Consider the following 24,923-nt stretch of genomic DNA (forward strand, 5'->3'; position numbering starts at 1 on the left):
TTTTAGGTAAGTCTCTTTTAATAACACTGTGAATAACACAGACAGGCTCCAAGGTTTAGATCTTGACAGCAACAGTAGCCTATGAGAATAAGGAAGTGTCTTGTTCTTGTAAGTTGCTATTGAGCAGAGGTCTCTAAGTTAATATATAGCTTATGCTAGAAGCTACAAATGACTGACAGGTGAAGAAAAGCTGTGGAGTTTCTATTCAAGCTGCCTTGCGTCTAGGCAATCAGAGGCTGTACTTGCTTTCCTGCCATGCTATGTAACCTGAAGAGGCTGTGTGCTCCAGGGGTCACAACTGGGGCTTCTGAGCACTTTTGTTAATAAAGGGAAGGACCCAGTTTGCAGGGAGCCTGGCTATCCAATGCAGCAGCATCTGGCCCTGTGCAAGAAACAGTTTTGAATGTCTGAGCTTACAGGCAAAAGAAAACTATTGGACACACCAAACCAAGAAAAGAGGCCTATCAACTCCCTACCTGGATCCCATAAAAAGGTGGAGACCAAGCTCTGCAGTCACTATGGTCCTCACCAAGAATGTGTGTCAAAGACCATCAGCCAGGGTATTCCTGGTCTATTTGAATGCTATCAGTCCATCTACTTGTTTGCCTGTCTGAATCGGCCATCCATCCATCTAACCCACTTCTTTGTCTAGTTGTAGTAGTGCCCTGTTTTCTCTGCAGCTGGACTCCGTTCTGAAACTTCACTCACAAGCCTTGATTCATATTGTTCCCACTCACACTACCATTGCTTCTCAGGCTTTCCACTCTCTGTTTGGTTTGCTATGGTATTAGTACAGGGGCTCTGACCTTCCTATCAGATCCCCAGCTTTGGCTTCCCAGTCAGTCCTTTTCGAAACTTCTTAAATGTCCTGGCCTCTTGGCCCCTTTTATTACTCTAACACTGACACATACAGAGACACATTTACTGTGTAGTATCAAACGTGTGGTGTAGGAGTTAGCATTACCCATTTTCTGTAGATACCCTGACCTTGGAATGGAACCTCAGGCTACCCCACACAAGTGCTTGCTTGCTATCATGGTTTATGGTGCTGTTTCTCAAGGTTTTGCTCGAATCAGCTTTTCACTGAATCACAAAGTCACCAGTATTGGTGATTTTGTCTCTAACCCATTTAAATCTCTGAGGCCTAGCTTCTTGGGAACCAAAAAATTTTGGGGTGATGTCCTTCATTAGGCAACTTTGTTGTTTTAATAGTAAGGAGGTCAAATTTTCTTGTCAGTAGCTTACTTTATCATTGTTATTTGCCCTTACTGATCACACCCAGAAAAAAATTTCTTTCATTTAATACTCCCCATTGAAAAATGTTGTGCCAGGGCCAAGTATGTTCAGGCTAGTAACTGGAATGATGTAATCTTAGAGGCAAGTGACATTCATATCCAACATAGCCAAGTCCTATGAAAGAATGTTTCTGGACAAACTTCTAGTGGAGGATTCTAGGTAAAAAAAAGTTAAATGGGTATAGGAAATCTTTCCTGAATCAGAATGCTTCCAGAATTTGTTTTTCTGTGGTTACTCCTTACCATATCCTGGGTCCAAGGTCAAGATCCTACTGCTATAAGTAATTCATAGAAACTGCTTCTATAGCACTTGCTTAGCCTGCCTGTTGGGAGTCATCCTGCCAGACTGACTTTCAAATGGACCACTTAGAGGCAGAGCAAGGCAAGGCAGCTATAGATCTGACAAATAGGAGAGCCTTTAGGTGGACATCTATACTGCCTTCACCGCAGAATCAGAGTAACTCTTATTTACTCCTTTTAGCAATATAGCTGAACTATGTCTGCAGTCCAGAAGCAAATGCACATCAATGAAAGGAGAAAAATAGGAGGCAAAGTAAAGGTATAAATTTTATGATCGTTTTTATGATTTACATAGTCACTTAATCCATTCTCCATGATCCCGTAATCATTTTCTTTTCTGGAAGAATCATTTTTCTCTGCAAGATGTCAGTCGTGAAGCTGTACCATTGAGCTCACAAGTGGCTTTCTACTTAATGAACCCATAACTTGATTCAATTTCCTTAGTCTCATTGCACACACTCCCTCAGTCATCTTTAATTCTATCCCCTCAATGTGAGCAGACACCAGTGTCCTCCATGCAGATGCCATTTCTTCATACTTTCCTCTTCGACATCACAGCCTAGGAATTGCGCAAAGGCGGTGACTGACTGGGGAAATGGTGACGGACATTCTGAATTGCAGACTAAGCTTCTCGTTGACCGGGGGCTTGAAGGTAAATTTTTGGATAAGAGAAGTGATAAAAATGAACAGCTCGGACCTGGCCAGTTGTTCTCCAAGACATGCTCGCTTTCCTGTAAGACAAAAAACAAGCAAAACGAAACAAACAAACAAAAATGAATTTACTCAGCCGCCAGTGGTACGTCCAGGAATTGGTGTCCCTAGCTACCATTTGAAGAATTTGAGTAGATGCTGGAATTCAAGTCCCACAAATTGTTTACTTATGTCTAGCATCTGCTTTGCCTCCTCCAAACATATGAAGTAAAAGTCCAGGATCACAAATTGAATGCTCTCAGGGACCAGGCCATCCTGGGAGAGCATGGCATAGGACAATAGGAGAAAGGGCCTGTGCTGACTGGGAGTGTGTGAACAGCTCAAGTGCTTTTCAAACTCACTTAACAAAGATAAACAATAAAGCAGATAATGGTGCAGCAAACAATCTGAAGATACATTTTAACCATTAAAAGTAGATGCTACAGGCAAAACTTTTCAGTACCTGTGTGTTAAATAGCCCGGACATTATAGTTTTCACCTGTGTGTTCAAGCAATGTATTTAATTCATCTTTGTTCTCTTCGTCTTCATCTTAAGTATGCCTAGGCATATGATGGGTAACTTGTTAATAGAATCAAAATCAACTCTGCTGTAAGTTCCCAAGATTCTTCTAGAAGAATTCCTCCTTCAGGATAAAACTTGACCTGAAATGTCAGGAACCCGAGCTCAGCAGCGGGCTCCCACTCATTTTCAAAGCGCTAAATCTTTCTCACTTGACAAACATGCAGTCTGCGTCCTGCCACAGCTCCATGGCTGGCAGTATTCACAATTAGCTCATGAGGATGAACATGCTTTAAAAAGGATGAAAACAAGGGATACTGAATTTGAAATCTTTAGAGTAAATCAAAGAATAGATCCAAGAGCAAGAGTCAAAATAAACCTTTCCTCCTTCCACATGCTTTATGTCAGTTGTGTTGCAATGGCAGCCAGCTAACCACCACTGCCTGCTTAAAACTGTGCTTGGGCCATTTCACCTCACATAACACACTTGAATTCCACCAGTATTAAAATGAGAGAAATGACCAGGCTTTTGTCAAAGTTCTTCCTAAGCATAGCTCCTCTAAGTCAGTGATTTGATGTACTGAGGTGCAAAGACTCTTGCTAGCATGGAGTTGCCATGTGTTTGGTCAATAAACAGGCAGGATTTGAAGTTTCAAGAATTGTGCCATGTGTCCTAATATTACACAGGTAAATAACCCTATGCCTACTTTCTTTTGCCAAGCAAAAAGTAGCTGACAATGGAATCTCCTTCATATACGGATGCTGCACATAGGAAGTTGAGAGAAGGCAGGTGGAACAGTAGCTGCATTCCAAAGGTCAGAGTGGGGCAGACAATATTGACAGCTTTTAGCAAACTGCTAATCCTGGAAACGTTTTCATTATGCCACACCAGTGTGAACATTTTTAGGCAACTGAACTTTTTTTTTCTACTCCATCAGAAAGAGATGTTGAAAGCAGGGTAGATCTCATCGCCCTCTTCCATAAGTTCCATATTATGTGTACTGACTCTTCAGTGCTATTCCAATCAAAGACTGCAATAATTCCCCTGCCCTTAAGTTCTGGTTAGCCTTGTGGCTTGAATAGGTCACCGGAATGCAGCGGAAGTCATGATGTAACAATTTGTAGCCTGAACCTTACCAGGCCTGTGTGTCTCTGTCCTCCCCTTTGGGATATTTTGAACAGACAGCTGGTTTGCCAATGGGAAATATGGAAATAACACTATTTTGTTCAGGTGAGGTCACAGCAGATTTTCATGTAACCAGCTCAGCTTTTACACATACAAGATCACTTATCTCACCTGTATACATGAGAATGATATCTGTAAGCTAGTAGATTGGGATCACTTGTTATGCAGCAAGACATTGGTACACATGAATTCAGTGAACTTTACAGTAAAAGGAATTGTAACAGAGGAGGTGAATTACAATTTAGTTGTAATGGAGATCAGGTCTAAAAATAGCCCAAGTGTGCTAATACATATTCTTGGAATATATTGAATTTGTCTACAGGAATAAAGAAGATACCAATCCATTTTCTCTCTAATTATAGACGAACAGATTCTTATGCATGAGACAGTGTGCTTGCTAATGAAGTCTATAAAGAAGAGGGTATAAAGTAATTCCTAATAGCAAGGCATCTGTGAATCACTTTGTGTTGCTCTTTTTATTGTAAAGCTCATAAAGATGGGAAAGTCTTTTTATATCGGAGGAGAAGTGAAATACCTGGGGGAAGAATACTTCATTCAAACTCTGAAGAAAACAAATCTATTTCACTGTCTCTTGCCTGAGAGATTTCTTCTGCCTTTCAGTCCTGCATGTCTTACAATCTCTATGACCGGAGTTACAGTGTTGCATGGTGACTTGTCTAGAAAATATGCTGTTGTAATAGTGGCATAAATGTAGACGTAACCAACCACTACACAAGTGGACTTACAACCCACTCCATGATATGGAAGCCACACCTAACACTTCTTGGATAGCCATGAACAATAGATTAAATTGGGCACAGGCCTATAAGAAAAAGAAAATTCTACTGTTCTGCTGAAAGAACAGAGCACTAAAATGACTCCATATGATATTCTCTTATCCCTTTAGGTTCGTTCCTGGCTCAGCCATCATAAGAGAAGCTTCCTCTTGTAGTGGAAGGGAACTAGCACAAACACTCATAACTGGACAAAGTGCAAAGGCTAAAAGATTTTTTTAAAGACTCAATTCTAAATGGAATATCTTCAAACCCCTACCTTCAAGACTCAGAGTACTATGTAGAAGAGGAGGTCAAAAGGTGACAGGAGCTAGAGACGGGATGAATGACTCCAAAGAAAAAATGTCTTCCAGACAACAGAACTGATGTAGTTCCATGCCACAACAAATGGCTGCTGGTCTTTACCTTGATATGTGTTTTGCTTGTATAATATGGTTTCCTAGTTTTATGGGTTTTGGTGTGAGAGTGTGTGTGTGTGTGTGTGTGTGTGTGTGTGTGTGTGTGTGTGTGTGTGTTTCTTTTGTTCCTTTTTCAAATCTTTGTGTATGTTTCTCTGTGTGTGTTTCTTTTGTTTCTTTTCAGTTCCTTGTGTGTCTTTCTGTGTGTGCTTGTGTGTGTTTGTGTGTGTGTGTGTGTGTGTGTGTGTGTGTGTTTGCCTGTTTTTTTTAATTTTCTAAAGAAAGGAAGAGAAAGAAGGGGCATAGAGTATGTGAGAAGGTAAGGAGGGCAATGGACAGTGGAGGAATTGGGAGAGAGGACACTGTGATCAGGATATATTATATAAAAATTTTAGTTGAAAAAAAGAAAGATAGATCCACAATAGACATGCTCATCTGGAGACATCCCAACTAGAGCACAGAATTAGAACTAGAGCAAAGAGAGGAAGGAAAATATATGGAGGAAGTTTGAATTCTCTCCTGCACATCACAACTCACCCATTGAGAAAGGCAGAAAGGATTCTCTCTTCTTAAACTGTCCATTCTCCAAAAAGTGCTCTGGGTTGAAGGTGTCCGGGGTGGCCCACTCTTTAGGGTCCCTGTGCAGTGCAGTTAAGTTGGTTAGAATCATAGTACCCTAGAAATGATGGCAGAAAGTGACGACTTAATGAAAACTCCCACAAAGGTGATTCTCAAGCTCCAAAATGCAAGATACTTGATCCCTGAACTTCCCCATTCTCCCCAACTGATTTGTTATTGTCTGATACACTTCAGTCATTTACAAATGTAGGTGGACTATGTCTCATTAAAGGATAGATCTACTTTACTAAAAGTGGCTAGTATAAGCCTGATATGAAGACTTAAAAGCTCCCATGGGATTATGAATCTGCTACCTAATTAAGACCATAGCAGCTGTGTGATAGATCTCCTTCATCTCTGATTCTCCATTATTTCCGATACATTATCAAAGAGATCACACCGTTAGTTAAAGACCCAGGAATGTATGAAAAAGCATCCCTATCAAGGCACATATGACACAATATCCAGAGTCACCAAAGTGAGCCATTTCCTGTTGTTGCTTTATCCTTCCACTCTTACTGGTTTTCCACCATAGTAGTCTTCGTTTATGACCTCAACCAGACCATTCATGTTTTAAGGCTTCTTGTTTTGAAAGGAATATCCCTCCCCATTTCGGCACATGGTTAATTCTTAACTCCCCTTCAGTCCCCATCTCCAATATATCTTCTTCCAGAAGCAGCACTGGTGCTTTTTAGCTGTCGTTCTTCACCCCAACTTGCCAGCATCACAGAGAAACAACATTCTCTCCTGTGAGTAGTCCTCAGAGATTATAAGCAGGGTCTCTCATTATTCAGGTATCCCTAGGCCAGACTCAAACTTTGCAGGTGTTTAATAAATATTCCTTTGATTCTAGATTCTATTCTGAGTGGAAGATTATATATATATATATATATATATATATATATATATATATATACACACACACACATATATATGTGTGTGAGTGTGTGTGTGTACGCGCATGCGCGCGTGCATGTATGTATAATTCCATCCTTATACCCATATGGAGCCTATGATTGGGTTGAATGAATTTTGTAGAAACTGAAGCTGTAACTTGGCTAGGTAATGTGCCTCTATTGTGGTAGAAAGTAAAATCAGCATTGAAATAGGCCTATCTGCTTCCAGGCTATGGTTCTCTGCCTCCTTTGAACATAGCCATTTATATTTCTTAGTACCCAGAGTTGATGTGGGTCTGTGGAAAAGGTTGGTTTGGTTATTTGAAGATAAATCAATGAACAGAAGAAATACAAAGAGCGTTGGGAAAAATTCAGACCAAACTTCAAGCTATGAATTGCTCAATAGTAAAGGGAATAGTAACCACAAGGGTAGCTTTCTGCTTCCACAGCAAACGTCCTTTGCCACCACTAGAACAGAAAGATGCTGTGTCATCCCTTAGCAAGCAAAGCCATGTTTGGCCTAAATACATCTGATCTAAGAATCTTCCTTTCTAGATTCCTCAGAATAGATTTGAATATCCGCCGAGACACATAGAAAGTTTTAGCAAAAAAGTAAACTTCCTTTCTCATTGAAATTATTTCTTAGGTCAGCAATTCATGTCACTTTTTAACTTTAGGCACCCAGGATGATGGTAGAGATATACTGGAGGATCTGAGACTGGGAAAGTGGTTACCTTTGGCAAGTTAAATCCAGCCAAATAGGTGTCAACTGCCACTTCCCTGGGAACATTAAAGGGGATGATGTTGCCTATTCTCTGCACCTCGTGAATGACGGCGTTGGTGTAGGGCATGGAGTCTCGGTCTGCCAGGTTTGGCTGTCTTCCTTGGCCAATCACTCTGTCAATCTCAGCCTGCATTTTTTCTAGGACAAAACAAAACAGGAAATTCTATTAATTTTAAAAGTTCAATGCTTTTTTTTCTAACAATATAGTAGCTGTCTCTGAGACCTCATCTGCTTTTATTTCATCTTAGCATCCAAGATATAAAGAAATAAAAGTTTCCTCAAACCTTCAGATAGCTTTTTTAAAAATAAAACTGTCAATTCAATAACTTCCTTCGAGCTGACAATGTAATCATAAAATATATAAAATATATAAAATCTGAACTAAGTATCTTAGGTATGCACACAGCACTATCTTGTCAGGTTCCTACAAACAAGCACCGTTCACTGAGTGGGTTACAAAACAGCATGAATGTATTCTTTGTAGTTCTAGAGCTTGGAACTCCACAGATCAAGACACTGTAAGTTTCCTTGCCTGGTAGACAACAACTTCCTGTCTCATACGTGTTGTATCCTCATGCTACCAAGGAAAAAGGAATCTCTCTGGTACTTCTTTTGGAAAGGCACCAATCTCCTGAATAATCACATTGAGATTAGAGTAGAATATGAGTTTGGCAAGGAGGACACAAACGTTCAGACTGCAGCACATCTTTGAAGTCTAATATCTAAGGAGATATATGTCTGTGGTCTGTGGACAGCAGTGTTTTGCTAGACACATCCTGGTGAAGATTCTTACATTCTTTGAGATTCAGTTTTCTTTTGGGATTAGTCTGCTTCACCTTGAGGCTGTTTTGAGAGTAACACAAACGTTTACAGTAATAAGTGATTGATTCTGCAAGCTGTCTATCAATATGACTCCTCTTTCTCAAGAGTAATAGAGGTGGAACTAATTTTGTTTGATTGTCTGGTTCTACAATTCATTTTAAATGAACTTGGAACTTTGTGCCCTTTACTATTACTTTACTTGTGAAAATTAATTTCATACAAATTTTATATAATGTAAAATTTATTGCTATTACCATGATGGCTTTTGAGGCAGGATTTCATCTATATGGCCAGGGTCATCTTGAACTGTTTCAAATCTGTCAAGTATTGAGATTAATGGTATGGACCACCAACCACAGCCACTTTTCTCACCACTTTTACCTCAGTAATTCACCAGCATTTAATATGTTCATGTTGTTGTACATGTTATTGCTCAAACTTTATTTTGTGAAAAGGTCTCTGTCCATGTTACAAATAATGTTTTCCCTCTCTGTGTATTCTAATTCTATGTGGTATACAATTTGACTATTATTTCCATTAGATAGTAGAGTATTTGTAATTTGGGAACCATATTTTTTAAGTTAGAATAATTCCCTGAATTAATGGGGCATCAGACTTCATTTTCTGGAGAAGATGGTGCGTGACTCAGTGGTTAAGATCACTTCTTGCTTCTTCAGAGGACCTGTGCTTGGTTCCCAGCACACATATGATGGCTCACAGCCATCTGTAACTAGAGTTCCAGGGATTCTGATTTTTTTTCTGACTTCTTTAGGTACAAGACGAGCATGTATTATACATACTCAGGTGAAGCACTCATATACATTACATAAATCAAAAAATTAAAATGAACTTCTTATGTCTGATTAATTTTCTTTTGATCCATATATATTTCATACTTTATTTATTCCTGGCCCATGAGTTCTCTGTTTTTTACCATCTCTTGACTATTGTGCATGTTGTAAAATGAACATGGTTGTAATTGTATTATTTAAATATGTTGGCATCTTATTTTCAGGAGTCAAATGTTTTATCTAAGTGAGTTGATTTTAAATGTAAAAAAAATGTGGTCTTAGGCTAGCTAGACGGCTGACAGTGTTGAATTACCTAGTGACCTGAGTTAAACCTTAGGGTCTACATGGTGAAAGAGACAATTGATTCCTGCAGGCTGTGCTATGACTCCTATACTTGTGCCATGGAATTCTCACACATCCCTTAAAATACAACAAGAAAGTTGTATAACATTCAGAAAAAAATTCATTTTAAATGGTGATTCAAAATATATAATAGGTAAAGATATATACATACTAAGTACACATTTTATATTCATAAAAAAAGGTTACTCTGGGGAGATAGCTCAGTTGGTAAAAATTCTTCCTTTGCAAGCACGAGAACCTAAGTCTGGTCCCTAGAAGCTATATACAAAAGTCAGTTGTGATGGCAAAAACTTGTAGTTCTAATATGCTGGAGATGCAGAGAGAAGCGGACCCCTGGGACTCAATGGTTATTTGTTGAATTCCAGGTTAATGAAAGAACTTATCTTTTTTTTTTTAAGTGAACTATGCTTCTGAAGAACTTGGCTTGTGGCCTGAACATGCATATGCACATAAACTCATACATACATGCACAGAGAGTCACTCACCCAAAGATGAAATAAAGATTATGGGCAAATTTGACTTCATCATATGGGCAGAACTCTTGCTCTGTTTGGTTTTCAAAATGTACTAAATTGACTTTATAAATGAATAAACTGTGAGCTACAATTTAAAATAGGAAATGATTCATGGAATAAAAAAGCGATCCTAACAAGCACCTGTTAAAATCTTCTATATGTAGAGGAAGAGAAATTGTGAGACAGATAATTCTTTGTCATGGACAACAGGCAGCGAAGTGATGTTAAAGTTATATATAAAGCTCAGTGATGGAGGAGCATTATTCCTCTCTGGAGGAAGAAAGTGACAATTCCCCAGTCAGTAAATTCCTGGAGAAATGGGAAACACCTTAGACAGGTGGAGCCTTGCAAAATTCTTCTAGAGTTGGCAGAAATTGGAACAGTACATTGTTGGTAGATGGAAGACCCAATGTCATGACTTAGATGCAGGAATAAGGAGAGCAGCAAGATAGGACAGGCAACACAGGAATGCGGACAGGCAACACAGGAATGCGTACAGGCAACACAGGAATGCGGACAGGCAACACAGGGATGCGGACAGGCAACACAGGAATGCGGACAGGCAACACAGGGATGCTACCACGCAGGGTGGGGAGGGTGGAGAATGGGCAAAGAGAAGCGCATCACATGACTCCAGAAACCAGACTAAGGCATTTCCAGGGCAAATAGGAATGTGTTGTTAAAAACAAAGGAGGGAATCTATGGATACTCTGAGGTAAAGTGACTCTTTGCTGGAACTTACCACATTGTCACTTCTCTTCTTTGCTTTGTTCTAAGTTCAATTCTTTATGAGATGGACCCACCACAATCCTGATCAAACATGTGGAGAATGTGCCCCTTTCCAAGTGCACATTACCTCCCAGGTACTCTACCTTTTCCTACCCCTCCATGCCATCTTCTAGTCCCATTTGAACCACAGATTGTAGAAGCATCACTCCACTTTGTCTACGTGCAGTCAGCACACACTCACCTTGGACTTCTGGGTACAGGGCCATGCAGAGCAGAGCCCAGCGCAGTGTAGTGGATGTTGTCTCTGTACCAGCAAAGAAAAGATCCAAAGTACTGCAGATGAGGTTTTCTTCATTGAAACTTGTAGTAGTCTTGTCTGGGTACTGGAAAGGCAATGTGTGTTTGTTTATTCAGAGGTTTTGAGTCAAGACCTTGGGATAGAGTTTTGAAAAGTGATATTCCTTTTGGTCTTCTCATGAAGAATTTTCCTTTCCCAAGTTCTGCAAGCTGTCCAAAGCAGTATGGCACTTGGGTTGATGAAAATCATTATAACTATCTTCTTCTGGTTAAACATTTGGAAAACCTTTGTCCAGTGATAAGAAGATGGGATAAAAATCATATTTGTCTTCTAGTATCAGCCATATCACTAAGTAAATATATTGTCTAGGGTATTCACTCAACACTGCTTTGTGTCATGTTGATAAAATGAGAGTATAAAACACACATTAACATGCCATTATCAATATTGTGAGATACCACAGGTACATAGTCAAGGCTCAACAAATGATTTTGTTGATGCCAGAAAGAATCCAATCAGCTCTCTTTGTTCACTGCTTTTCTGATTTCACTGGTAATCTTTTCTAGTTAAGACTTTTCTGTTTATATCAATTATTTTTATGACATAACATCATCTTCATCAGCTTACTCTAGAAGTATAAATTTGTTACAATTGCTCTTAATATTGATAGTTTAATACTTGTATGGGACAAGTAATTAGTTATCTCTTCCTCTGAAGACAAAAGTACAACACTGCTTTTATTAATATTATCAAAGACAAGTAAAAAAAAACCAAGAGGATGAAAAATTTACTATTTGGCCTCTGGTCAGAGGAGGGACCCAATTTATCCTAGCTTACACCACTGATCCAGTAATGTGCACCATTAGGATACCTGGTGAGATCAAGGCTGTATATTTTGTGATATGGTTTGGATCTGCAATGAAATTGCACAATTACTACTGGCTCATGTTTTGAATTCTTGATTCCTAGTAGTCTGAAGTATTTTTTGGAGGTTCTGTAATATTGGGGGTAGGCAATATCTGGATGCATCCAATCACTAAGGGCATGGCTCTTAAAGTTATATCGAGGCCTTAGATCTTGCCTTGGTCTCTGCTTCTTAATGTGTCATTATGTGACTAGACTTCACCATAGGCATTTTGCTACCTTGAGCTTAACTTCTCTGTCATTTCTTCTTTGTAGTGATGGATCCGACTTACTGACACTGTGAGCCAAAATAAATCTATTTTGTGCTCTTTTTGTCAAGTATTGTCATAATGGTGCAAAAGTAACAACCCTAACAAACTGGCTGCTGTCTAGGGTCTTGTGTATCACTGGATGTTTTTATGGGAGTTAGAGGGCTTCATCTAAATCTTAAAGTTAAACTTCAGCATTCAGGTATATTTTGTTTTATCTTGCAGAGATGGGTGGGTAAGATGCAGTCAGTAACTGACCCTAGACCAACTTGTAACAAAACTGGCCTCTGAAGCTTAATTGCTACTTTTGTTTATTATGCAGCTCATTCACATATGGATAAAAGCTAAGAGAAACGCATAAAGATAGTGTCTAGCATTGTCATGGTCTCCCACCAAATGGCTTAGACCTTTATTTTTAATGTCCCCAATAATCCTAAATAAATGCAATTGTATACCTCTTAAGTACTATATCCTTTCCATTTAATTTTCCTGTAGTGTGCCAAGTAATTATCCTCAGATGTCCATCTATTTATTCCTGTGCATATTAAATAATACTCCATAATAAAGCTTGTATGTGTGAGTAATTTTCAAAAACAGAGATTATCCTGAAATATTCTTATAAGAGGTAGCTCCAGGTTCATAATCAAAGAGATGAGATATAAATGTGGAAGTAGTGATCAGGGAGAAATAGATGCTGTTGTCCTGGCATTGAAGATTAAAGAAGAAGACATAGCAAAAAGGATCTGTGTCCTGTAGAATCAGAATTGAGTTCTCACTATTTCCACACAAAGCTTGCCTGAAGAACAGGCATGCAAGGATGATACAGTGCTGTGAGGGAACACATCTGTGCCATGTCAAACCAATAAGGAAACACATTGTAGGATCAATCAGAAATCATTAAACTGATGCTTCTTCCACACACAGAAGACAATACTGCAGCATCTTCCCCACCTTTGCCATTTCCTTGAGGAAAGCATCAATGAAGTCCCTTGGCTCATCTGGATCCCAGTCTCTCCGGTGATTCTTAATAATATCAGAAATAAACAACTTCAGTTTTCTCCAGTTGCTGAAAAGTGTTTGGTGTGATCCAGGAAGATACTGAAGTATCCTTGGAAAGATATTGTAGAGCTGATTGGGAAAAATAAGACAGTCATGAAGACACATGGTGACACATTCCAAAACAGTCTTGTATTTCCCTTTTGTCTTACAGTGGGACAGTGGAGCCATCTTGACTCTCTCTCCATCGCCCCACCCTCCACAGACATTTCAGTTTTACCAGCAAAGGACTTTACCACCCTAAATGGAACTGAAGAAAAGGCTCCAATCATAAAACTAGGTGATGTGATTAAAAGAGAACATAAAAAGCAATTAACTGTATATATTCTTGTTAAAATCAGAATAAATGAAAAAGCATGAGGATAGTAAGGTAGACACCACTGCAGAATGGGTTTCTAAAGATCTGCATTATTTTAGAGATGTCAAAAATAATTATCCCAGATGCTGAATGTTTAAGGCTATCAATTTTATTTAGATTATTTTACTTTATGTGTATGTATGTTTTGCATGATTCTGGTGCCTGCAGAAGCCAGAAGAGAACATTGAAGCCCCTTGAACTGAAGTTATAAATTGTTGAAAATCACTGTTCAGATGCTGTAAAACTAAGGTATGGTCCTACGTAAGACCAACTAATACTCCTAAGAGCTTAGGCCATCTCTGTAGCCCCTACAATAATCAAATTTTAAGGCAAGGACTAAAGTAACAGGAAATTATAAAAGTCTTTTCGATTTATAGTTGGGGATGTTAAATGAGAATATTTAATAAGTTAAAACAATAAAATTCAGATAACGATAAACCATAAAATAATGCCAAATTAGTTCCCAAAATTTAATAATTCAAAAATACTATTTAATTTTAATTATGTATATGGGGTACAATTAATTCATAAATTTGGGTGCCTATGGAAGCCAGAAACATCTGGTCTCCTGGAGTCACAGACTTTGTGGTTATCCAACCTGAGCTCTAGGAACCAAATTTGGGACTTCTTCAAAATCAGTCTCTGCTTTTAAATGCCAATTGATCTCTCTTGTTCCTCACATCTTAATACTTTCAATGAAGGGAAATAAGTGTTTCAGTAGAAGGGGAACAATTATCATATGTAGTACAGCATTTATAGCTAATTGATGTTGGTTTAAAAGGAAACTTCCAAAATAGAAGCACCTGAGATTTGAAAATGAAACCCGGAGAGTGGTTTTCTAGATGACGTCTGAGGGAAAGCAGAGCAGCCCATGCTTAACACATGGGATATCTTGAATGAGGAAAAGAAGAAAAGAGGGTTAGACAAAAAGAACAGTCCTAATTAAGAAGAGAGAGCATTAAAGTTTATGTGTATCCAAGTGTATTGTAAAAGCTTACAAAGTTGGAGTTCTGGGTAACATGATGTGCTAGAAGTTGCTTGTGAGAGCCTAGTAGCAAAGACTGACAAGGAAAGCAGATTCTATCCCAAGGGGAAATAGAGGAACAGCTTGGGAATCCATGGAGGGAAGGAAAAGATCCTAGACAAAGAAGAAGAATACGCAGGACACTCTTGAACCAGAGGGTTGCCTTGGGGGGAAGCTCAGAAGCCTCTTCTAAAGGTCTGGCATCAGAAGGTTGGCAGTCAACCTTCTACAGGACAAGCCGATAAGTGAGGCTGCTAGTCAAACTGATTCCTTTCATTAGTGGGTCAATGGAAGAGAAAGTCCCATTTTGTCCTGATTTTCACTTGAAGTGGAGTACCTAGGTGACAATTTGTCAGAGAACACATTGCTAGAAACTGAGCCACCCAGAGGCCCGAAATCATGGAGCACTCATGGATCAGAGAATCTCAGATTTTTCTCTCACTGTAGCCTTTGGGTGAGGGTAGATCTAGAGAGATGGTTATGGACAGAAGAGGGAGCTAATACTAGTAGGCCCAAGGGTGGCTGATAGCAAGATCCTGGATTAGGTTGGGAAGTGGCTAGGGAGACTCCCTACCCTCAGTGGGCAGGAACAGAGCTCCTCAGCAGCATCTGACCCTGAGTGCAGTAGCTCTGAGTCTGAGGTCAGCAGGTTACATGCACGCTTCAGCTAATCTGTCTTTCACTACTGTTGAGCAAGAGATCTCTGGAGTTTTAGGGGTATATAGGATACCCACAGTGCATTCGACCAGCAGGGAATCGGAAGCCCTGGAAGTATAAAGGCAGTTTGTCTGGATCTCACAGCGTACATTCATCTCCATGCTGTGATTTCTTCTCCAGCTCCCAAAGTACTTGGGAGATACCCTTTTGTTAAAGAAACACCCAGGTGGTAAGATCTGAGGAATCTCGGGATGGCGAAAGGTTATGCCTACTCCATGGAATGCAAAGCTAAGTGTGGTCAGCAAAGGCTCCTGATATGTAAATAAGACACATGGTGGCTGTGTTCTGACAATTCTGATAGACACAAGGCATTTACCCATATAAACTCAGCAACAACACAAACCAAAGGGCAAGCAAAAACCCATACATTATATGTGTGTGTGTGTGTGTGTGTGTGTGTGTGTGTGTGTGTGTGTGTGCCTATGCTCACATGACATGGTACATCTTTGGAGATTCAGAGGATAACTTGAGGGACATGGCTCTATCCTTCCATCATGTCAATTCCCAGAATCAAACTCATGTTGTCAGTCTTTGTAGTAAGCGCCTTGATATGCTGAGAAATTTTGCTTTGCGCACTTAATTTTACTTTCTCTCCCGTATTTATTCATCTAATTATGAATATACCTTGCCTCACTTTTGGCACTAGGATTTCTTTAGTTTAATTTTCATTTTTATTTTGCACTCTATGCTTTCCTTATTTATATATTCAATTTATCTTACTGGTTTTAAAATAATAATTATATTTTTAAAATAATACTTATATTTTACATTTTCTTCCTGTTCTTACATTTACTTTTGAACATTTTTATTATTGATACATCTACTTTTTTCTCTGTCCCCTATTTTAGTCTTACCCAGTGGCTAACATTCTTTCCCTCCCCCCTTCTCCTTTTTTCCTTTAAATTATTTCACCTATTCTTGTCCCTTGCCCCATTTCCTTCAAGTATCTCATTCACTTATACATACATTTAACAGTGCATTAAATTAAATAACTTTGAGATGTTATAGCACACTCAGTAGTTTTAGCATTGTTTCCACTCTTTGGCTGTTGGTGATATACTAAAGTGCCCCAATTCAATTTATGTGTGTTTTTGTATTTTGCAAGACACAAAGTTGTTGCTTCAGAAGTTTGTTTTCATCTCAAAGACTAATACTGTAGATTAAACTTTGAAGACTAGGTAACTCCATTAAAAGATCCTCTAAAAAATTCCAGAAATGGTATCCACACCAGTGATTTCAAAAACTACAAGAAACATAGTAAATAAAGGAAAAAAGACTCCTGAATTTTCAAGGCAGGAAGTTAGAAAGGAGATCTGGAGACCTAAGTCGGTGAAAATAGAATCCAGTATACTTGATAAGAGAGCAAACTGAGGGAGAATGGGAGCAAGCTCATTTTCTGAGAGGAAACAGTAAAATCATAGTGGTACATGTCTGAAGATATCATAATGACAACCATTGTTATTTAATTAGTTAAAAAATTTTAAAACTATAAAGTTGACAGAACTCCATTGTTCAAGAGCAACTCTTCTATTTCAGAAGGAAATTCTAGCCCATTAGATGTTGTAACCAGCACAAATATAACAAAGACACTCTAAGTTTGCTCCATAATTCCAGGTCAGAGGCAGTAATAGTAGGACACATGATATGTGGCTGGATGTCTGCTGACCCTTGTTGTAACTGATTCTTACGTGTGCAGTGGTCACAGTTATATTTTTTCTGTTACATGTTCTTTCAGTTTTCAAAATTAAAGCACCATTTTTAGTGAAAGAGTTAAAAAATTAATAGTGGCATGCAATTGATATAAGGAAAAGTGGTCCCTTGAGAACACATAATTTAAACACATACAAATGTGTACACTCCCTCACATATCTTTATTCCAAGGTAGCAAAACAACTGGGAAGCATGTGGGTAACCTTAGGAGTTAATTTTCCTTTAAAACTGTCTTACATGTATAGGAATAAGGCTGAGAGACTAGTAATTTGTGGGAAATATTTGGAAGATGCTAATGATTGAAGGGACAAGAATTTGGACATAGGCTTCCCCAGCTATGGGTGATGTTTGAAGAGCAAATTTTATGCTATTGTTTTATAAGATTCACAACATCAAGTATTAATTGAAATAAAAATAGGATCCACTTTTGAACTTTTAATTAGTTTTTTTAATGTGCTGATGTAAATTCAAGACAAATGAGTGACTAGATTCAGATCAACACCAGCACCAGAATATCCATTGCAATATTCTTAACATCACAAGTTTGGAAACAGCCCAAAAGCTCTAACATCAAGGCAGGATTATTACCAGAAGGTCATACATTTTGCCAACCCTAGTCTTAGTTAACAAAAATCAGCACACACAGAGGAATGACAGAGAGCCTGAGCTGGAAATAGGGTTAGTTTTCAACAACAACAACGACATTTACACATGCAGGTCATCCTGCACATGTTGGTACTTTGTTTAAATATTAAAAATATTATTTTCATGTACAAGTTTTGAATATTATCAAAACACTGACATCAACAAAGATTTGAATACACGTATTAACCTCAACTTTATGATATTATACATTACCTGAAAAAGCTCTAAAATATAAAAAGAGGAGCCTGTCTGTTTGAATTAGTCCTGAGTTTGAATTCCTGAGATATGAGCGTGCTTACCTGGCACATCATTGATGACTCCAAACACATGGCCTCATCCAGTAGCCTCAGCATCTCCTGAAACTGACTGTCATGGTACTCAAAGCGCTCCCCAAAGGTGACAGAGCAAATGATATTAGAGACTGCTTTGTTGATATTGAAGTGAGGGTCAAAAGGCAGTCCTGGAGGTGGGAAAAGAGAAACTTGGGCCATTCAAAGATATTTATGTTTGTATTATTTATCTATAAAGAAAACAATCTCTCAACTGCTCCTTCCCCTGCATAATTACTGGAGAGAATGAAATAATGGATGGGCTCTGGCCACAGCACATGCACAGTGCTGACATGAACCAAGGTTTCTGTCAATGGCTGTAAAGTCAGACTGGTGACGAGGATTTAAGGTCAACAAAGTGATTAATAACCCATTTTATTTGCTAGGCTTCAGCTCTCTAGGTCGAGGTCAGAGCTATAAGTTCACTGTTCAATCTTCAGTGCCTAGCCCAGAGCAGGCCCAGGATAAACTCTTAGGCAATTAATAAAAATTTGCTCAACAAACATAAGACCACAGCCCCCTACACCTGCACTGTGAAATGCCCACCTCCCTCATCTTTTATGGCCTCCACAAGGTGGTAGGCTTCCTCTTGTATTCGCTGCTCTAAGCTCTTCTTTCCTAGTCCAAAGTTCCTCAGAGTCATCAGGGCAAACCTCCTTTGCTCCTTCCATGTCTGGCCACTGGAGAAGATCAATCCTGGAAAGAAGAGATTCCACATTACGTTATTATAAGTCTCATTTAAAATTTCCCGATGAACTGGATGGACATGTGTATGGTGCAAAGAAGAAAGGTCAATAAGCACTTGGCAGCTATCTAGAGAGACAATCCCAAAGCAAGGGAACTGGTATTTACTGGTTACTTACAACAGCATTCCTTGCATATAATGGGATTTAGTGCTTTCAGAAAATCCATGTGCTTATTAACAATTAATGAAGGCCCATTCATTCTACCTGATGCAAAAGCTCAGACAAAGGCACAAAGCATACTTTATAAAGAAATATAGTTATAAGAGAGCAACTTTTATTCACGTTTCAGTTTTCTCCAGATCTGAAGTCCATACTCTGATCATACAAGTCTAGAAGTTCATGTTTGTTCGGAATTGGTTCTAATGCTTTGTCTTAATTCAGCTCCCAAAAGTCATGCTTCAGCCTGAGGGTCTCTGCCCCCCAGATGGCTTTGATTGGTAGTAAAGAATTGCCTTACAGCCAATAACTGGACAGGGAGACAGAGGCAGGATTTTTGATTGTGGCAGCAATGGACAGAGGGATAGAGGGAGAAGTGGAGAACTGCCATGGCTCTTGGAGCAAGAGAGATGAGATTTAAGAGCTGCATGACAGAAATTATCCAACAATGTAGGTGGAAAGAGAATGTGGCTCTATGGGAGGGGCGGGGGGTGCCCAGAAAGTAACAGGGCAGCAAAGATGAATTATAGATTTAGAAGGTGTTTAGCCAGGGATACCAGAGGGGAGTGTGTGAAAGCTGCAAGGAATTTTAAAGTGGCCAGTTATTGAGATAGGAAGACCTATTAAAAGTATCTCGTGAATCTAGAGAGATCTTGCAGGGGCATGGAGGTGCAGTGTGTGTGACCTGCTGCTATCCAGAGCAGTTAACTAATTCACTGCTGCATATGTTAAGTTGAGCAGCAGGAATACACTCATGGATACAACAAGACACATGATGTAAGAAAGTTTTGTGGACAATGTTCTAGCCAAAACATACAGTAGAGTGAATAAATGACTCAAGAAAGTAAGAAGGGGGAGTATCCCAAACACAGAGAGTCTAGAGGCAAGGAGGAAGATCGTTCTGGCATAATCAGTGTTCACCAACTATCATGGCATGTGCAATAATGCCATGCTTCCATTAGTTTTGTAACTTTCAGAGAAATCCTCAAATCCTTTTGCCTATCTCCATAAAATAGTCTGATATCGACCTTCTGATTATTTTGGAATGATAATGCGTATTCAAACCAGCCTGTTATATTATTGGCCAGAAGGCTAAAGACCCCTTAATGTCATCACTTTAATGATTGTATTTGAAGAGTTATAAACAAGAAGAGTATCATCAGTAGGAAGGTGATTCATCTGTTTTTCTAGAGCAGAGGTTGGGAGTGGGAAAAGGGAAGTGAGAGCACAGTGTGTCTGACTGGGCTTACTACCAAAGCATCAAGAGTCGGTGTACAGGACACATGGTTTCACCCTAACGATGTTTTCATTCAGGAAATGTGGCATCCTGCTTCATTTACAGATGGACAGGAACTTTTACCATGTGACAAAAATTATAAAAACACACTACATATTGATCAAGAAACTTACCATTTTTGTTAAAGAGATGTTTTCGGAGAAGAGTGACAGGGCGATTCAAAAAATTGTGCTCCATTTGAGTAAAGATTTCTTTGATTAAGGGCATGCCAGTTACAACCACTGAAGGAATGTTAGCAAAATCCAGGCTTAAAACATTCCCATATTTCTTCACAAACTGAAAAATATTACAGCAGTCACAACTTAGCCCATGTCTGTGTGTCCAGATATGACAAATATGTATAAAGCCATTGGGACTAATGTAGGAACTGTGAAGGACAGGGAAGCAAGCATCTTCCTTTGTAGAAATGTTTAGAAACTTTTACTCAAAATGCTTTAAGCTCAATTTTGATACACACTAAGAATACAAATTTCCCTATAGAAAACCCCAATAAATTTAGCAAGTCTGGATTAGGTATGCAGCTACCCAATGTCACTAGGAGAAGGCATGAAATATGGGTAGCAACAAATAAGCGAATTCTCTAACTGAGGCATTTTGAATTCTAATGAAAGCAAGATTACAGTTTGCACGACAGCCCAGAGGTCAAGGAAGGTCTGTGCATGCTTGGTATAGTTTTATAAACATCCCTGTTTAGCCAGAGAATGCCTTTAAACAGCTGCTATGCAGAGAAGATTTCTGAGTAACTAACTCTATGTCATTTCTTCAAGAAGATGTAAGTGAAGTACACATAGAAATGTACATCAGTTTTTAACTTTATCTTCATGAATGTCTCCTTGAGATTTTTAAGCCTTTCAAGAAAGATTATTGACTATGGATAGTAGTGACGGACAAGTTCTGGGAATAAGTGAAAATTTGGTTTAATTTAGGAGGGTCTTAACTGGTAAGGAGTACCACGGTGGATCTCTGTTGTGGTTTGCCCTGAAGTTATCTGTATTTTGATGCTAATTCCATTGCCCCAAGGACAGCTGCCTAATCAGTACTCAGAACTCAGGTGACTTCACCAGAACCACCTCCCCATTGAATTTGTAAAGTACAGGTGAGGGGCAGGTACAGGATAGAAGGAGGCCTATCATTGGAGGAGAAGGAAGGATGGGCGGGAGAGACGTTTGAAGGAAGAGGAAGAGACTAGGACAGAAAGGAGGAGAGAGAGAGGAGAGGGGGAGAAGCCATTGCAGGTGATGTTAAGATTCTGCTCTGTGTATTTACAGGTTGTTATCAATGTTCTTAAGGGATGGATGGTACTGGGCTTTGTATGTTTAAGTGGGCAATTATATCTTCCCAAATGGGTCAAAGATTATTGTGTTGTGTGTTCTTTTATGTGAGTATTTGAATGTAGGAAAGTGTGCGGCTGGGATGTGTTTCCACCCAGATATCTAGCAGATATCTTGGGACACCTCGGTGCAGACCTAGCGGGGTAAAAGACAACTATAATTATTAACTTTTATATTTTTACAACAACAGATCTCATACTTATTCTTGAGGGAGAAACAGCATCTAAGACAGTGGTTCTCAACCTGTGGGCTATGACCTTTCACAGTGGTCGCCTAAGACCATCAAAACAATTATGAAGTAGCAACCAAAAAATGTTATTCTTGGACATCACCACAATATAAGAAACTGTTATAGGATCAGAGCATAAGGAAAGTTGAGAACCACTGTTCCAAGACAAGGTAGTAAAGGCAATGAATGTCTTCTTTCCATAGTACAAGCTCTCTGCCCATGTATATTCCTAGCTCAAATATGAAACAGTCACTTTTATCTTACCATCCATCAAGATAGAGAGGTCAGCTAATTTCCTGGACTTCTAGCCTTTGACTCTCAAGTGTGCCAGATCTGTCTGCAATTGCTTCCTGCGGATTAAAAGCTGCAGAGGGCCCCCCCAGAAGACATTATAATGCAGAGCGTACTTTCCATTGTGCAACGTTGTTAGTCATGCAAAAGAAGTTCTAAAGTGATTAAAATAATAAAGTACAGAATGATAAATAAAATAAAAACTGGACATAGAAAAATAGCAACAGACTGAAATGGGAGGTATAAGACGTAGCAAAATCAATAGCAGACGAGCAGTGCAACCATTGCAATAGCCTGCAAAGTTCAAACAGCAAGATTCAGCAGAGTCAATGTTCCAAATAAAGAAAAGTAAGACACTTAAGATTAGTGAGACATGGCACTGGGCCATATATGTGACCTTGAAAGACTTCACTGATTTAAGTTCTTAAACCTAAGAAGTGTAATCTGAACTTGGTTTCTTTAGCATTTTGTCTGAGCTCCCCATTCCACAATTACCTGGCAAAAGCCAGGCGTGCCTGACTCACTTTAAAAGGGGCAGCTTGCCCCTTCCTCACTCTCTTGCTCTCTTGCTCTTCCTTTCTTACTCTCACTCTCTCCCTATTCCCTTTCCCCCCTCTCTCCATTCCCTTCCCCCTTCTCTCTACTTGCTCATGGCCAGCCTTTACTTCTTTACTCTCTCTCTCTCTCTCCCATTGTCCCAGAAAAACAAGAGGCACACAGAGGCAACAACTCTTCCAGAAAAATAGTGTGCCTGTGTATATGGGGGAAGGGGGATGGAGACCATGAAATATGTGAATAGCTAAAACTTCTCAATTTGGCAAAATAAAAAACTATGTAAAAGATGCAAACAGCATAAAATCCTCAAAGAAGTCAAAAAACAAATAAACATCATAATCAAATTGAAAGCTAAAGCAAAGGAAAAAATATTGAAAGCAGATGGTGGGATCCTTCCACTTAAGGGGAAATTGGAAATTATTTCTCACCAGAAACTACAAAGTACAGAATTAAGTGGGAGGACATCTAAAACCATTAAGTGCTGCAGACTGGTAATCAGTTGTCAAAATTAGGAGAAAAACAGTGTGGGAATGAGGTGAGGAGTGCATTCTGAGGTAGGGCAAAGCTAAGAAATCTCCTTCTCCCACAGCCTCTCTCTGAAAAAACAGGGAAAGGAAGTGCTGAAGGTCAGATTGGAAACTGAACACGAAAGGCAAACAAACAAACAAATAAACAATAGAGCCAAACAAACAAAACAAAAAACAAAAAACAACAAACAAACAAACAAAAAAACCACCCCAAAACGATGGATCTGTAGGAGGAAGAGTAAGGAGCAAAGACAAGAGACACTTCTGCCTTTAAGTTCCAGCTGCACAGGGCACTGAAGACCCAGGTTAGTGTCTGATGTGGTTCTCGTGTGTGTGTGTGTGTGTGTGTGTGTGTGTGTGTGTGTGTGTGTTTAGACAACAACCTAGAGAGCTGTGCTATAGAGGGGAGACAAGGTCCTCCACAATTTGTAGTTGTTTGCCTTGAAATAGTGTTAGCAAAGTCTCAGCTGCATGTGTGCATTGAATAACTGAGTAGATGCCTGCCGGGAGGGTGATACAAAGATATACAAGAGATACAATGAAAGAGCTAAGAGGAATAGAGAGGCAATTATTTGGAAAGTATTCAAGGAACACACAGGGAAGGCAGAATAAAAGAAAAAAGAGGTCGGGAAACAGAGGGAAAACATATGGGCTGAAAGCCTCAATTGGTAAAAAATAATCAGACATAACCACTCTTCACAGGTACTGGAAAGTGACAGGGATAATCACACAAGGCTGGAGTGTTCACTATCTAAGCAGAGAAGATCACTGTAGATAATAAGGAACATTGGGAGAAAAGAGGGTCATAGAGCATAAGGACTTGTGTACTCTGTATACATAACAGTCTTTCCAATACAGGGCGGGGGTGGGGAGGGGGTTCAAGAACTGAATGGAAAAACAGACGACTCCTAGTGAAGCTGGAGACATCTTTCTCTGGTGTTGATAAAGTCAGTAAGTGAGCAGTCTGCAAAGGCGCAGAAGGATCAAACTAGGCTCAAAAAGACAAATCAGAGAAATGATATGTACACAGGTCAAGAGAGGAACATACTTTAAAAAAAAACAAAACTGGACGGGTATGTAACCAACATATGAGACATCCCATTTCTTAAACCACCATGATGTATTTATGAAGATAGATTATCATATCGTCAAATCTACCCTGACATATTTACAAGAATTAAAATCAGAATATGTTCTCTGTCCATAAAAATCTCACTAGGAATCTTTCGTCGACAGATAACAGGAAAATCTACAAGTGTTTGTAATCTGAACACCTTATCTCTGGGTTAGAGGGCTGTCAGTGTTAGCCTACAGCCAGGTCCTCCAGTTTCCAGTGCCAATATCCAGTCCCAGGACACAGCCAGACACTGTTGCCTCTTCCTACCTGCTGAAGGGATAGGTGTGGCTGTTTAGGATCCAAATGGAACAAGCAACCCACTAAGGGCAGGCGCCAAGGCCCTGGCGGGTAGTTCTTGGGGCGCCGGTGTTTGAGGAAATCAGCCAGGAACAGAAAGGTGACAGCAGCCAGCAGCAAAATCCGGAGATGGAGCACGGTCCAAATGGCCCCTAGTAGGGAACCCGCTGTGACAAGCATGGCTGATATTCCAGCAGGCTCTCAGGGGAATGAGAATCTGAACTGAGGCTGAGGCAGGTCCCCAGGGCCACTTCCTGTAGCTTCTAGAATGGGCCCGCCCTGTGATTAAAAACCCCTGGTCCCTCCAGGGCCCCGCCCATCTGTTCCCTGGAGACTCCTCCGCCCAGCTCTGTTCACTCCAGCCCCT

At 39.6% G+C, this 24,923-nt stretch overlaps 1 protein-coding gene across 3 annotated transcripts; it reads right to left on the reverse strand.

Annotated features, from left to right (window-relative positions):
- Cyp2j3 (cytochrome P450, family 2, subfamily j, polypeptide 3) lies at positions 1-24,923 on the reverse strand. 3 transcript variants are annotated; one of them, NM_175766.4, is made up of 9 exons: positions 24,527-24,745; positions 20,323-20,485; positions 18,557-18,706; positions 17,981-18,141; positions 13,123-13,299; positions 10,943-11,084; positions 7,432-7,619; positions 5,721-5,859; positions 1-2,326 (listed from the first exon to the last, which is right to left on the reverse strand). In NM_175766.4, the coding sequence occupies exons 1-9, from the start codon at positions 24,734-24,736 to the stop codon at positions 2,148-2,150; spliced, it is 1,509 nt and encodes a 502-aa protein (NP_786942.1). In that variant the 5' UTR covers positions 24,737-24,745; the 3' UTR covers positions 1-2,147. The 3 variants fall into 3 exon arrangements, 2 of the variants coding, with proteins under 2 accessions (NP_786942.1, XP_038965829.1); XR_005504441.2 differs by having other exon boundaries at positions 2,309-2,326; positions 5,721-5,821; positions 24,527-24,923; XM_039109901.2 differs by lacking the exon at positions 20,323-20,485 and having other exon boundaries at positions 24,527-24,664.

This window comes from Rattus norvegicus, chromosome 5 (assembly GCF_036323735.1).
Source record: "Rattus norvegicus strain BN/NHsdMcwi chromosome 5, GRCr8, whole genome shotgun sequence".
NCBI lineage: Eukaryota > Metazoa > Chordata > Mammalia > Rodentia > Muridae > Rattus > Rattus norvegicus.

What these genes read in the sequence shown, in the direction of transcription:
- Cyp2j3 (NM_175766.4), bottom strand. Translation starts at nt 24,736, where the DNA reads ATGCTTGTCACAGCGGGTTCCCTACTAGGGGCCATTTGGACCGTGCTC. An exon ending in ACATCTCTTTAACAAAAATG is followed by an intron (nt 18,707 to 20,322) that starts GTAAGTTTCTTG and finishes TCTTCTTTCCAG; the next exon opens with GATTGATCTTCTCCAGTGGC. An exon ending in CCTGTACCCAGAAGTCCAAG is followed by an intron (nt 7,620 to 10,942) that starts GTGAGTGTGTGC and finishes GTTTTGTCCTAG; the next exon opens with AAAAAATGCAGGCTGAGATT.